At 44.9% G+C, this 13,079-nt stretch overlaps 1 protein-coding gene across 3 annotated transcripts in view; it reads right to left on the bottom strand.

The window, feature by feature from the left end:
* VAV3 (vav guanine nucleotide exchange factor 3) overlaps positions 1–13,079 on the bottom strand; it is a 1,781,337-nt gene that overhangs the window by 16,203 nt on the left and 1,752,055 nt on the right. For 2 of the 3 annotated variants that reach the window (XM_069641873.1, XM_069641874.1), the window contains one exon: positions 10,042–10,193. The exons of the other annotated variant lie outside the window; for it this stretch is intronic. In XM_069641873.1, coding sequence (XP_069497974.1) covers positions 10,042–10,193 — 152 coding nt within the window. The remainder of the gene's footprint in view (positions 1–10,041; positions 10,194–13,079) is intronic. 3 annotated transcript variants of the gene reach the window in all.

Here is a 13,079-nt window from a genome sequence, read left to right as displayed (position 1 = left end):
CAAAACAGATGCCTTATCTCGTATTGGAATGGGAGAAGCTTATTCAAATCCAGAACCAGTACCCATAATTTCGGAGAGAAGAATTCTTGGTATAACCACTCTACAGACTCTGGACGACATCCATAAAAAGATTCAACAGCTTTTCGACCCTGCAGCCTTAAAAAGCTGGTTGAACAAAGGCAAAGATTATCTAGTCACTGATCACCTACCATAATATCAAGGACGTCTTTCCCTACCAAATAAAGAATTACAAGAACATGTTATCTCCAATTACCATGAGTCTTTGATAGAAGGGCATCCTGGGATCGCTAAAACCGAGGCCAAGATCAAAAGACAATTCTGGTGGCCTACTTGGTGGAAAGACATTAAGTTATTTGTTTTGTCTTGCGGTATTTGTGCCCAAAATAAGACCCAGAAAAGGAAACCAGCAGGCCTATTACAACCTTTGGACATTCCGCCTATGCCTTGGCATACCTCATCCCTTGAATCTATTAGTGATCTTCCCCCATGTAATGGGTATAATACCATCCTAGTTATAGTGGACCTTGTTTCCAAAATGGCTAATTTCATTCAATTAAAGGGTCTACCTTCAGCCTCGATCTTGGCCGAGGAATTTCTAGAACATATCGTCCGAATACATGGATTCCCCTCCGTATTGGTTTCCGACCGGGGAAGTCAGTTCATTTCTCAGTTTTGGAGGAAATGCTGTCAATTGGCCCAAATCGACGTTAGACTATCAACCAGCCACCATCCTCAAACCGATGGTCAAACTGAGACGACCAGTCAGACACTAGAGCAATAACTACAGTTCATGTTACACCAAACCGAAGGCAATTGGAAGGAAATTTTGTGGATATCCAAATATGCATACAACAACGCATTGCACTCAGGAACAGGACAAAGCCCATTTTATACTATATATGGGCGATATCCTCGAACCTCTGAACTCGATTCGCCCCAACACTTAGAGATGCCCGCCGTGAACCATCTACACGCCACTATTACACAAGCTTTTAAAAAGGCAACTGAACATTTGAAACAGGCTAAAGAGAGATACAAGAAAACCGCAGATCAACATAGAAGCGAAGCTCCGAAATATCAGATAGGAGACCAAGTTTGGCTGGCTTCAAGACACATACCTTTAAAGGGGACTCGAACCTTTAACACCAAGTATTTGGGACCTTACACTATTAAAGCCATTATTAATCCCATGGCTGTCAAATTGGAGTTACTGTCAAATATGCAAATTCACCCAGTCTTTCATATTTCACTTCTAAAGCCAGTACAACCAGGGACAAGGCTAACTAAACCACCTAACCCCATCCTAATAGACGGGGAACCAGAATTTGAAGTAAAGAATATTTTGGACTCAAAAATAGTCAAATCAAGACTTTTTTATCTGGTTGACTGGAAAGGTTGTGGTCCACAAGAAAGGTCATGGGAACCAAGTGACAATATTCATGCACCTCGATTTGTGAAAAGGTTCCACCAGAATTTCCCAGACAAACCGGGACCAGTGAGGAGAACAGCCTTAGGAGGGGCTTTGGGGGGAGTGCTGTCACAATGCCTGCCCCCAGACCTCCGGAACAGGTCCATCTGTCCAGGGAACAGGCACCCAAGAAGACACAGGAATTCCCAAAACCCCGCCTAGGGGCTATATGGGATCAGTCCTGGCGCCGTAGGTCATCCTGCAAGAACTCATGTACAGGCCATCATGAGGCCATGAAGGGACTACTTTCCTTTAGGAACTATTTTGCTGCTTGCGTGTGGTACTGGAATTTCTTACCTGGGAACTACTTTTTTGATGCTATTTAAACCACGCCCGAAGAGCAGCACACGCTTTGCGTTATTCTGCATCTAAGCAGTGTAACGCTCACCGTGTCTGCAGTCCAGCATCCAGTCAACAGCCACACCCGTCTTGTGTCCGAAGCCGATACTAAAGAAAAGGAAAGAAGAAGAGAAGGTTAGAACAAGGAGATTTGGTCATCATCTTTTCCTGGAGCAGCCGCACCTGTGGATAAAGAAAAAAGACATTAAAATAAACCGCGTTGCATTGCCAGCTGCAGCGCCACACCACACTCACCTGTCTTCGGAGCATCTCCACGACCAGGCGCAGCACCCGTTGAATCGCCGCCCGAAACATCAGGATCTGAAAAGACAAGAACAAACAAAAGGTGAGCGGGGTGCCACCAAAGACATTCTTTTACTTACCGCAAGATACTTACTTGGAATTTTAACGCTCGAGGCAGCGCTGGTCACCATCCTATGTGAGACATTTTCGGCAAGGCGCCGCACCTGCAAAGAAGATAGAGAACTATTGGTCAATTACATTTGGAACAACATTACTTGCTAGATACTGCTTGTTACAAACTGACTCTTACCTAAGCGCTACCTTCATCCATCGAGGCAAACTCACTCCTTGAATCATGCTGCAAGGGAAAAGCTATGAAAGGAGCAAGAGTGAATTAACAGACATTTGAACTCTAAAAGAACTATACATTCGGTTTACACACTACTTACCTCAGAGTCATTGTTGTCTGGAACTCTGCCAAATACCTTCGGATCAGTGAAGTAACTGAACTTCTACGCGCCCCTGCACTCCACACAGGATGGAGAGTTCATCCTTCCAAACAATAAGGTGAGACTTTAAGAAGGGGAATACTGGAGGTTTTCAGGGAAAATAGTGTTAGTGTAACCTCTCTACCACGGGTGGCTAATCCCCTTTACTGCTTCTAGGAAATATTCCTGCAGGCCAGGCAGACAAAACTGAGTGGGCAAGTGCCGTCGATCATCACTTCGCTACGAGTCACACTGGTGGAGACCGCAGCAGTCCAGCTTCGTTCGACGTCCCTGTGGAATCCAGATGAGCGTAACAATGTGCCTGTTAAATTGCAAATATGATTGCATATATGTAAAATAATGTCGTGAGTGCCATGCATGCAGGACACACCTCTTGATATGCTTGACAGAAAACATTAAAAAAGCAATGGATGGGGAGGTTTTCTGTTCAGCTGCATATGGAAAGAAACATGGAGTGGCTGCATGTCAGCTAGCCCGGGAAAATAGCTGACGGGATCCATTGGGACTGACTCAGAGTCATCACTATATGAAACATTCTTGGGCCCACAGTCCCTGACTGTAAATGTTGCTAAGCAGATGAAAATTATCCTATTAAAACAGTATGGGAGGCATCAAGATAGAACATGTTTTTATAATCCATATATCTAACCAAATACTTGTCAATTCCAAGACAATTGGGAAATTCTAGTTCATGGTTCAATTGGTCGATTATGCAAATGGTGGAGAGTGAATAATCCAACTGTCCCAAAACCTCTTCTTTTTCTTAGGTGCACCTGGCTCCGCCTCAAGGTTCAACTGTACATTTTCTAATACGTTGTTGAGCTTTTCTTTGACTGACGTCTTGTTGGAGGCCCTTTCTATCTCAAACCATATTGCACCATCCGAGTCCAGGGTGCAACACATGATTTTGGACAGCAGTATTACTGAGGAGGAGGAGGACAATGCAAGGGTTAAAGAGATGGGCGGAAAGGACAAACCTACTCTTTCATAATTGTACATACGTCTTTCAAAGTTCTGAATGTGTGAGATGTCAGCGTGTGGCACCCACAGTACTCTCTTAATGTCACCTCTGAAGCCAGATGACCACAGGAGGGAACATCTATTTGATCCAGCAAGTAAGTCCAAAGTTTGGTAGTTTTTCATGCTGCAGGGCCAATGACAAGAACATTTCACCACCTACGCTCTGCATAGTAAAAGTGTCTGGCAGCGACAGGTTTAGACCAAGTTGGGGTCCACACCTTTGCGGTACCATGTGATGCAACACCATGCACATAATTGGGAATAACCCAGAACACCTTTACTGCAACACCTCGCACCAGTGGCCAGTCACCAAACTGCTTCCGCAGAAAAGGTTGCTGTTTTAGTACAATCACACGACTGACTGACTGCAGTAGTGGTGACTGAATGCGATCGTTAGAGATGTCATTAGCATGTGTGGTTGATCGTTAGAGATGTCATTAGCATGTGTGGTACTACTGTTCTTGAGTACGGCCCATTGCTATTTTGCAATCACCAAGTATTGCACAAAAGAGCCACCAGTCAACAGGACAGACAGTAGCCCCCCTCCCCCCCCAACCCTCTTGGTAGTATGTTTACAGCTCTCCCTGCGAAATCAGAGTTGTTTGCAAAAGTATTTATTGAATACTACCGACCTGGTTGCTACACAAGAGCATGAAAGCTGGAAACGCATGTCCCAAGTTCAAACTGCAATGATTTGATGTGGTGCATTTTCAGGCCCCTATGACATGAACTACTCTCTTGTTCCAATTATATAAACAGTCACTTTATGAAAAGAAAAAACACCACCCTCCCAGGCCATCACTGGCAAGATGACAAATTTGCAGAACAAACCAAGTATGATGTTCAAACAGTCTTGCCAGAATATTTGTTGTGTAAAATTACTTAGCATGTCTTATATGTTTGGCTTCTATTTTAGCCAGCCCATTGAAATTGATTCATTTTCTATACCTTTCCAACCTGTCGAAGACAGGGATAATGCAAAGGAGCATCTCTAGCTGGCACTGTTGTGCGTGTGGATGACAATTATAAATATGTAGTTACAGGTGGACTAGAGTTTATTTTAGTTCTGGTTCTTCCTTCAGAGGATTTGCGGACAGTGTTGCAAACTCATCTATCTCACCAATGTGCTATTATGGGATACCATTTGGTTCATTCACTTGATTCTTGTGTGTATTAGCTCATAAAACCAATTAACTCATCAACTGTTAAGTCCAATTAACTCATTAAGTCCTCACTAAAATGTATCCTCCTTAAGCTTCTTTCCCATCGTCCAGCCAGTCCTCCACAAGAGGGTATCACTCAGTCCATCTGTGCCTGTCCAAATAATGCATCACCAACAGGGCTACCACCACTACAATAAACACGCTTTAGTGTGGGTGGTGGCAGCAGTAAGGCCCTGCTGGTGCATTGTTTTACGGTACGGTATGCGTGTAGCGCAGATAGCCATGCTTACAATACGATTAGTCTGTCCATGCCTCCATTAAACGAGTGTGCGTTTAGAGTGGTTTCCAAGGAGCAAACCTCCACGGCTACGCCCAATCTCACTAGCTCATGTCATAAAATGCGTATCATAGTGCATTGCTTCTTCCCTCACAGTCTTCCCCTCCATCAAGCTAAAGTAGTCCCAGGCCAATAGGATGGTGGGCACTGTTTGGGCCAAGACAGAATGTCCTATGTCCCACCTGAAACTTAACAAGGGGTGCATGTGCCTACCTTTCCACCCCTGAAAAGGTAGATGCAGGTGCCGAGACCTCAGTCTCATCCTCCTCCTGAGCCATCTGCTGGGAAACCACCTGTGACTCATCCATCTATTGCTCCTGCACCACCATCACTATTCTCCTCATCCATCTCTGTGCATCACCATGCCTCTGCTGCGCCCTCTTCAATGCCAAGCTGATGAAGGCATTGCCGAGCAAAACATTCTATGGTAACCACAGCTATGATGTCCGCTTTCTGTAGGTCAGCTAGGGTAATCTGGTCCAACACAGACACCTTTCCATTACCTTCCACCACCCCAAGCAGGAGGAATTCCTGTGCGTCTCCCTCTGAAGATCCAGCCGGCTCTTCTAGTAGCAGACAAACCCCCATTGTCATCCCTGCCCCACATCCACTGCCTGTGAGATGACAGACCCTCTATTATCAGCCCTGTCTCCTCTCCACTCCACCTCCCAAAGGCTGTTTCACCTCGGGCAACACTTGCTGGTAGGACAAATACACAAAAAAGGGTGATATCAGAGGTACACACATACCCTAGGAAAAGATGGACAGCCACCTGGAACCATGGGTCATATTGGCTACTGGACCCCTTGATTGGGAAGTTTAGGAAGTGGATGTAAGGCTTGAATTTAACAGCTTGGGGATTCCATCTGATGAGTCAGAAGACTTCTGAAGGTCAGGAGGATCAGGAAGAACCATAACTGACACAGAGGAACCTGGGGAGCATGCAGCCTTGTGTGGTGAATCCAGGAAATGTGTCAACTCTTCCCAAGGGGGAGACACCCCCTTTAACTAACTAACGAATTAATTAATTAATTAATTTGTTGGTAGGGCCCCTACCCGGAAGTATCACTGCACTAGAGGAATGGTACAGTACAGGTAGTAGATGTTATAACTGTGTTACAAGTGATAGAACATGCTGTGGGCAATGCCGATGCAGTTGTAGTTATTCACATAGAACAGTATAAGCAGTTGCATGTATTTGTTAAGCAATATTGTTTTCATTTTTTTTTCGTAAGAGAGGGTGTGAAGGTTTTCCTTGTATACGAGGGGCTAAGGTGTTCCAGAGGTGGGGGCGATGGCAGTGAAGCTGAGCCCCCAGCTCTCTTTCTGTTGAACCTGGGGTGAAGAGTGTGGAAGAAGAGAAGGAGCGTAAACTACGAGTGGTGTTTTGTTTAGTGATCCGGCTGGATAAGTAGAGGGGGCAGTGTTGTGAATGCAGCAATGCATGATAGTGAGGAATTTGAACTCAATACGTGCTATAATGGGGAGCCAGTTTGCCTCGCGTCCAACTTGCAGGATGTGGTCTGATCGTTTCTGGACCCAGGCTACTCTGAGGGCTTTATTTTGAAACAACTGAAGTTTGTTTAGGTTTTTAGTTGAAGTTCCAGAGAGGATAGTGTTGCAATAGTCAAGTTTACTGACAATGATGGCCCTGGCTAGGGTGAGGCAGTTACTGGTGGTGAAGAATTTTCTAGAGACGTTGATAAGTTTGGTAAAGTAGGCAGTTGATGAGGCCACTGCCTTAACATGCTTTTGCATGTTTAGTTCTGCATCAAGACAGACTCCAAGCGTTTTGAAGTGGGATGTTACATGGGTAGTGTTCCCATCAATGCAGAAAGAAGTGAAGGAGTGTTGAGGCAGTGTGGGGAGCCCACAATGAGGAACTCTGTCTTATTATCATTCAGACAGAGCTGGTGGGTTGCCATCCATACCGGTTCCATGTCTTAAAATTGTGGCAAACATGGCCCTGTATACAAAATATTGCGGCAAAAATGCTGTGGGTTTGCCACCACACCCCCGCAAACCCTGCTCCCCTTAAATGGTATAATGGGGTATACCTTTACCTGGTCAAACCACAGCATTTTTGCAACAATTTCTTTTACCGGTGAGATTTTTGCCACAATTTTATTACATGATACCTCCATACCTGGGTGATGCTGTAGGTGTGGTTGATGTTGGAAGAGTCTAGTTCATAGGTGTCAGTGAGTTTGAGGAGGACCTGCATGTCATCGGCAAAGTGGGTATAAGAGATGTCAAGACTGTCTAGTTGGTTGAAGAGGGGTTTTGTGTACATGATGTACAGGGTGGGAGAGTGGCAGCATCCTGGAGGGACACCGCAGGAGACTATGGAGGTGAGCCTGCTAAGCTTAACACCCCATAGAGGACAGAACAATCGGGATACCATTGGGGCAACAGCCCCCACCCCCTCTTAGAGTAAAGCCAATCACTAAACAGGGATATGTGGTATCCTCCATTGTCTCAGTAATAGTTTTGGTGGTTATTTCTGAGCTAAACTGTATAATGAATTACTTGCTATACCAATTACTCGTATGGTATCTTACCCTTTGAAGGCACTATCAACACCTCAGAAGAGAGAGAACAGACCACCCCATGGTTGTGGGAGAATAAAGACCCAATCAGCATTGCTAGACAGGTAGGGCGGTGCCGGTGAGCTGGGGAGGTGGAAAGACCTCTTCCTGGGAGTTGTGGCATGGAGAAGCCAGCGGAAGCCTGGTGTGATTAATGGAACCGTGGTCAAGCCTGTGGATCGCACAGCAATCCTGCTGAGACACCGAATGGAGAAGTCAGGCTCACAAGAGTCTGTAGCAAGTAACCAACGTAAACAATTCCAAAGCCCTGCCAGAAGACAGTGGGAAGGGAGCGCCAGCTTGGTAAGAAGACTGTGAAGGAGCCGTAAGAGAAAAGCTGTGTCAGCCTTTTACACAGAGATAGAAGATACAAAGTAGCTCCAGGGAGCTGGGAGGAGGGTGGAAAGGCCCAACCAGACACCAGGTTGGGGTGGGGTGAGAGACATCAGACCTAAAGTTGGGGTGAGAGACACAAAACCTGAAGGCGGGGTGAGAGACATCAGACCGCAGGTCAGGGTGAGGGAAATCGGACACAAAGTGGAATGAGAGAAACCAGTCCCCCGTTGCAGGGTAGAGAAACCAGAGCCCCAAGATGGGGCGACAGAAACCAGACCACAAGGCGTGGTGAGGGGAAACCAGAACCCGAGGTAATGTGATAGCAACCGAACCCCATGGTGGGTTGAGAGAAACCAGACTCCAAGGCGGGAGAGAAAAATCTGATCCTAAAACACGGTGAAAGAAACCCAGCCCCAGCATGGGCTGAGAGACACCAAACAAGTCTTCAGCCGTGCCCACTCTACATGTTCCAATAATAGGCTCCTTTAGGGCCGACTAGTCATGGCCTTCATCTGTGCCTACTATACATGGTCCTCCTACATGTTTCCTTAGGGTCCACACCATGGCCACTTTACATGTTGCCCAATTGCTATCTTTAAGGCCCACTAGTCATGGCCTTCATCCGCGCCTACTATACATGTTGTTCCACCTATAGGTTTTCTTAGGGCCCACGCCATAGTCACTGTACATGTTTCACAAATAGGTTTTCTTAAGGCCCCTGCCATGGCCACTGTACATTTTCCACCTATAGGTTTCCTTTGGGCCCACTAGCCATGACTTTCAGCCATGGCCAGTGTACACAGCCTTTGGTCATGCCCAATGTCCATGTTGCACCAATAGGTTTTCTTTTTTTTTACTCTTTTCTGATACCAAGGGTTATGCCATTGAACTACCCATAACCTGGGTTATCCCGGGTATAACCGTGGTTATACCAACAATCCAAATCTCTTCCCCACCCTCACAGGCACTCACCAAGTGCCCCACTCCTCTTCCCATGGTTCCCACAATCCCCTCAGGTGCTTTCTCCCTCCCTAGCCCTCTCCTCTTAACCCATATCACTCTTTGTTTCGTGCAATGCACTTTCATTCCCGATCACGTCTTCTATTATAACCCCAAATATCCTGTGGGTTTTCCATGCTATTCCCGCAGTTATGCAAACATTTTCAACCTCAAATTGGTCCCCATACCCTCCCCCCAATTCCCCAATTTCACATGGTGTCCTCTTCCCCCTTCCCACTTCTAGCCATTTCATCCTGTTTCCTTCTCCAAATGTCTTTTTTTTGTTGCACTTTTCATTTTCGGCTAACCCCCTTTCCTCTCTGGAAAGCCTTGCTGAAGCATTTTGGGACACATACGTAGCTTTAATTTGGAGAGAAGGGAACTCCCCTACTCTGTCCTGTAGTTTAACTAGTAGATGAAATAACCCCCGAAACCTCACTGAAATGGAGTCAACGTGTGCCCCAGTTGTTTTGTATCTGGTCAAATTCTGTCCAGTGGTTTTTACTGTGCGCTGTGCTGAAATGGTGTTTCTTTTCTTTCTTAATAACCTTTTCATTTTATAACACATTTTCCAGTCTGGGGCAAGGGGCCCTATGGCAATCGTTTTGTTTGCAAAATATCAGCCAAATCCATCATGCAGGTCAAAAGTTATTAGCAATTCAATTTCCGGGTTTGCTATGGAACTTGATACTCACCTTCGACTGCTCAACTATTATGCATTTGTGTATGTATATATATGGCCCTGTGGACCCGACACGTCAAAGAAATTCCCACCAGCCTCTGATTGGTTCACACTACTTCTATTCTCCCCACCAAAGATCATCCATTCTACTGTTGCCCGTACCCAGCATCCTGTTGCTTTCCGGGTTGGCTTGTGCTGTACAAATCCAATACATACATGCATTCATATATCAGTAATGGAGTTCTGCTCATGCCCTTAATATTATGACACACCGAGATGAAAGCTACCCCCCCCCCGTCTTTCACATGCACACTCTGCTGAGTTAGCAGCGCTTACCCTTCCATTCGTTTCACCCCTCCACCATCCATTGGCCGTCATCTTGGTGTAAATCTTCACAACGTCGCCTCTCAACAAAGACAGCTCTCGCATGTCCCGTGCACAAAAGTCATAGCGTGCTATGGCAATTCCCAAGACTTTAGGACTTAACACTGCAAGAAAGCAAAGGCCGTTGGCTGTCAACTCAGAAATGAACACATGTGACCAATAGTCCAGATACTAACTCACAACGTTTCTCGGTGCCAGGCAACCTTTTTCGCCAGTGATTGGCATTTTTGCACCAACATTTGCACTCACTGATAACTTCACTAAACATGTGCAAATGACTACAGTGCAAAACGGCATTGCCAGTGCAAAATTGTCCAACAAAACTGCATTAGGGGAGCATACGTGTGGCAGTCCAAATGTCTTCACCAACTACAGAAAACATATGCTGTGGCAAAAGCAGGCATCGGGAGGATAGCTCAGGTGCACCATGCTTGCCTGGAAGCAAGACGACACGGAGCAACACGGGTTCGATCCCCGGGTCGCGCTTAGAAACCTCTGGATATTAAGCGCGTTATAAATAACCTATCATATCATATCTGAACCTTGAAAATGAACAGCATTGTAAATACACACATTAGCTCTTACATTAAAACTGTATCTGCGTTTAAATAACAATTGCACTTCTCTGCAATCTGTTGCAATGCTCGCCGTTACAGAGACGCCATGCCCACGAGCCGTTCTCTAAAGCTGTAGACTTCTTTCATGTTGCCGTTTTAGATGCAGTGCACTGGTACCTGGCAGCTTTCCATTGGTGCACAGAGGTTTTACAAAATGAAATTTGCATTGACAGATTAATGCAAAGATGACATGTTTAACCAGTTGACTGACCATGACTATGAGTGCTAAACTGCCTGGCCTCGGTGCAGCATTGCCCAGATGTGAAGTAATTGATGTGCTCGTGAACAAAAAACAGTGAGGGTTTGAGCACTCAGGGTTGAGATTCACATACATGTAAAAATAAGACAATTAAACAAATTGCTACCCTAGTCTCACTAAATGAGAAGGAACATCTTTCATACCTGTAGAAGAGTATTCGCTTGTCACTATTCTTACCATTAGTCGTGTGCTGTTTTAGAGTAATTGGGCATTTTGTAACCCCTTTCTTACAATTTTAGGTTGTAAAGAGCATGTTATCCGAAAAGCAATCAATCGTGTGCCTGTTTTTGCATGAAGCATTCCCTTTAATGTGTGCAATGGAATCTTAAAACCACATAATACTGCACTCGAGACCAGCTGTCAACAGCAGGTGAACAGATAATCTGTGTGATAACACTGCCTGTCTATAAAGAGCAGTCGATTAGGGCCCAAAGGTGATATTAACTAACAGGCTCTGGTGTGTGAATCCCACAACCTGCGGGAAGGGCTTGTTTAAAGCTTGTTTCGGGAGCGATCAAGGATATCCTGCACGTGCCTTAAGGCTCTTTTCAATACGAGGTTTGCTCCCGTCTCATGAAATGAAAATGTAGTGTTTGCGGCATGCCCTTATTGGATGCCATCTGCAGTGTTATGCATTTAATGCCGGAGTATTTATCTACACAATGCCATAAATATGTAGATAGCACTACACTGCTTAGAGTTGTATCATACATTCTATCAATTTATGATCAGTGATTGAAGTTACAATACCCAAACAAACCGATTGGAAAGTGTCCTATTCTCCTGAACCTGAATTCAGTAATGAATGCCTGCCCTTTTGATGGCAGAGAAAGGTGGAATGGAAGACATTTGTTTCACATAATATCCTCTGCCCATCAGACTTTTATTATTACATGTCATAGTTTGTCCCTCAGATAAATATGTAAACATATATACCCAATAACATTGCATGAGCATTTGAAGGGGACATGCTGCTCAAAAGAGAATGACGTGTTAACCAGGCCTAAACTGAAATCAGAAGTGTGACAAAGTTTACACAGAACAGATCAAAAGGATAGGATTTATTTGAAAATACGTTCACGTAAATTTGAAATTGGAGGAGAGTCTTGACGGTACATCAAACATGAGGACAGTGTGGCGTTACGTACGCAGATTTCCACAGATTGCTGACAATGCTAACACTCAGTGATCCTCATGCACCATTAATCTGCGCAACTCAGGTTGCCGTGAAGTGCTGGACGCATAACATTTCTTCAGTCTCTTATGTGCTAGGTCAGAAGAAGGAGCCAGACCAAATGGTGGCTTTCTTACAATTTCCTTTTATTAAAGTAATAAGAAATGGCCTATCTGTCCCTATCACAAAGGTTTGCCGTACCGAATACAAAGCTAACTATGGACCATGTCGTCAGTAAGGCAGTCCAAAGTAATGGTCCGTCCTCTGTCCAAAAGCTATCCGATTCTAACTCTACCATTAATCAAATATCAAAAGAAAAGAAAGGGTCCAGGAGAATGACCTCCTTCTCCTGGACAGGCTTCTTACAGCTTTAATAGCCTATTCTCAAATCGTTCTTGGTCACCATGTGAATCAAATCCTTTAATTCTTGTAAAGGATCATTCCACCTTTTCTGCTTCCCCTTTAATGCTTTCAATACAGTTACTTAGTTTCTCACAATAGGGTCTTGACCTTTATCCCATTTGGAGTCTTGCAGTGTCTCTATATGGCTTTCTATATTTTGATCACACTTCAACCACTCCTGGACTTAATGAACTGTCCTTCACGTTGTTTAAGATATTCACAAGCAGAAAGTGAAGGGTACAAAGGGACAAGTATGATGAGTCCCTTTGTACCCTTCACTTTCTTTAAGGTATTCACAACTACTGGAATGAGTATGGTGAGTCCCCTTATATTCTTTACTTTCCTTTAAGGTATGTATAACCACTCAGACGAGTATGACGACTCCCTTTGTAATCCTCACTTTCTTTAAGGTATTCACAACCACTGGGGCGAGTATGATTAGTCCCCTGAGGATCTTCTTGCTGAGTTCCCCGCTGCTCCCATTACCTCTATTCTGATGGATTGGCGTCACTGGTTCTTCCTATGGGGTCGTGCTGCC

This window comes from Ambystoma mexicanum, chromosome 1q, assembly GCF_040938575.1.
Source record: "Ambystoma mexicanum isolate Mex_15411 chromosome 1q, UKY_AmexF1_1, whole genome shotgun sequence".
Classification (NCBI taxonomy): Eukaryota; Metazoa; Chordata; class Amphibia; order Caudata; family Ambystomatidae; genus Ambystoma; species Ambystoma mexicanum.
The sequence above is the reverse complement of the archived record's forward strand: the minus strand, read 5'-3'. Positions and strand labels throughout refer to the sequence as shown.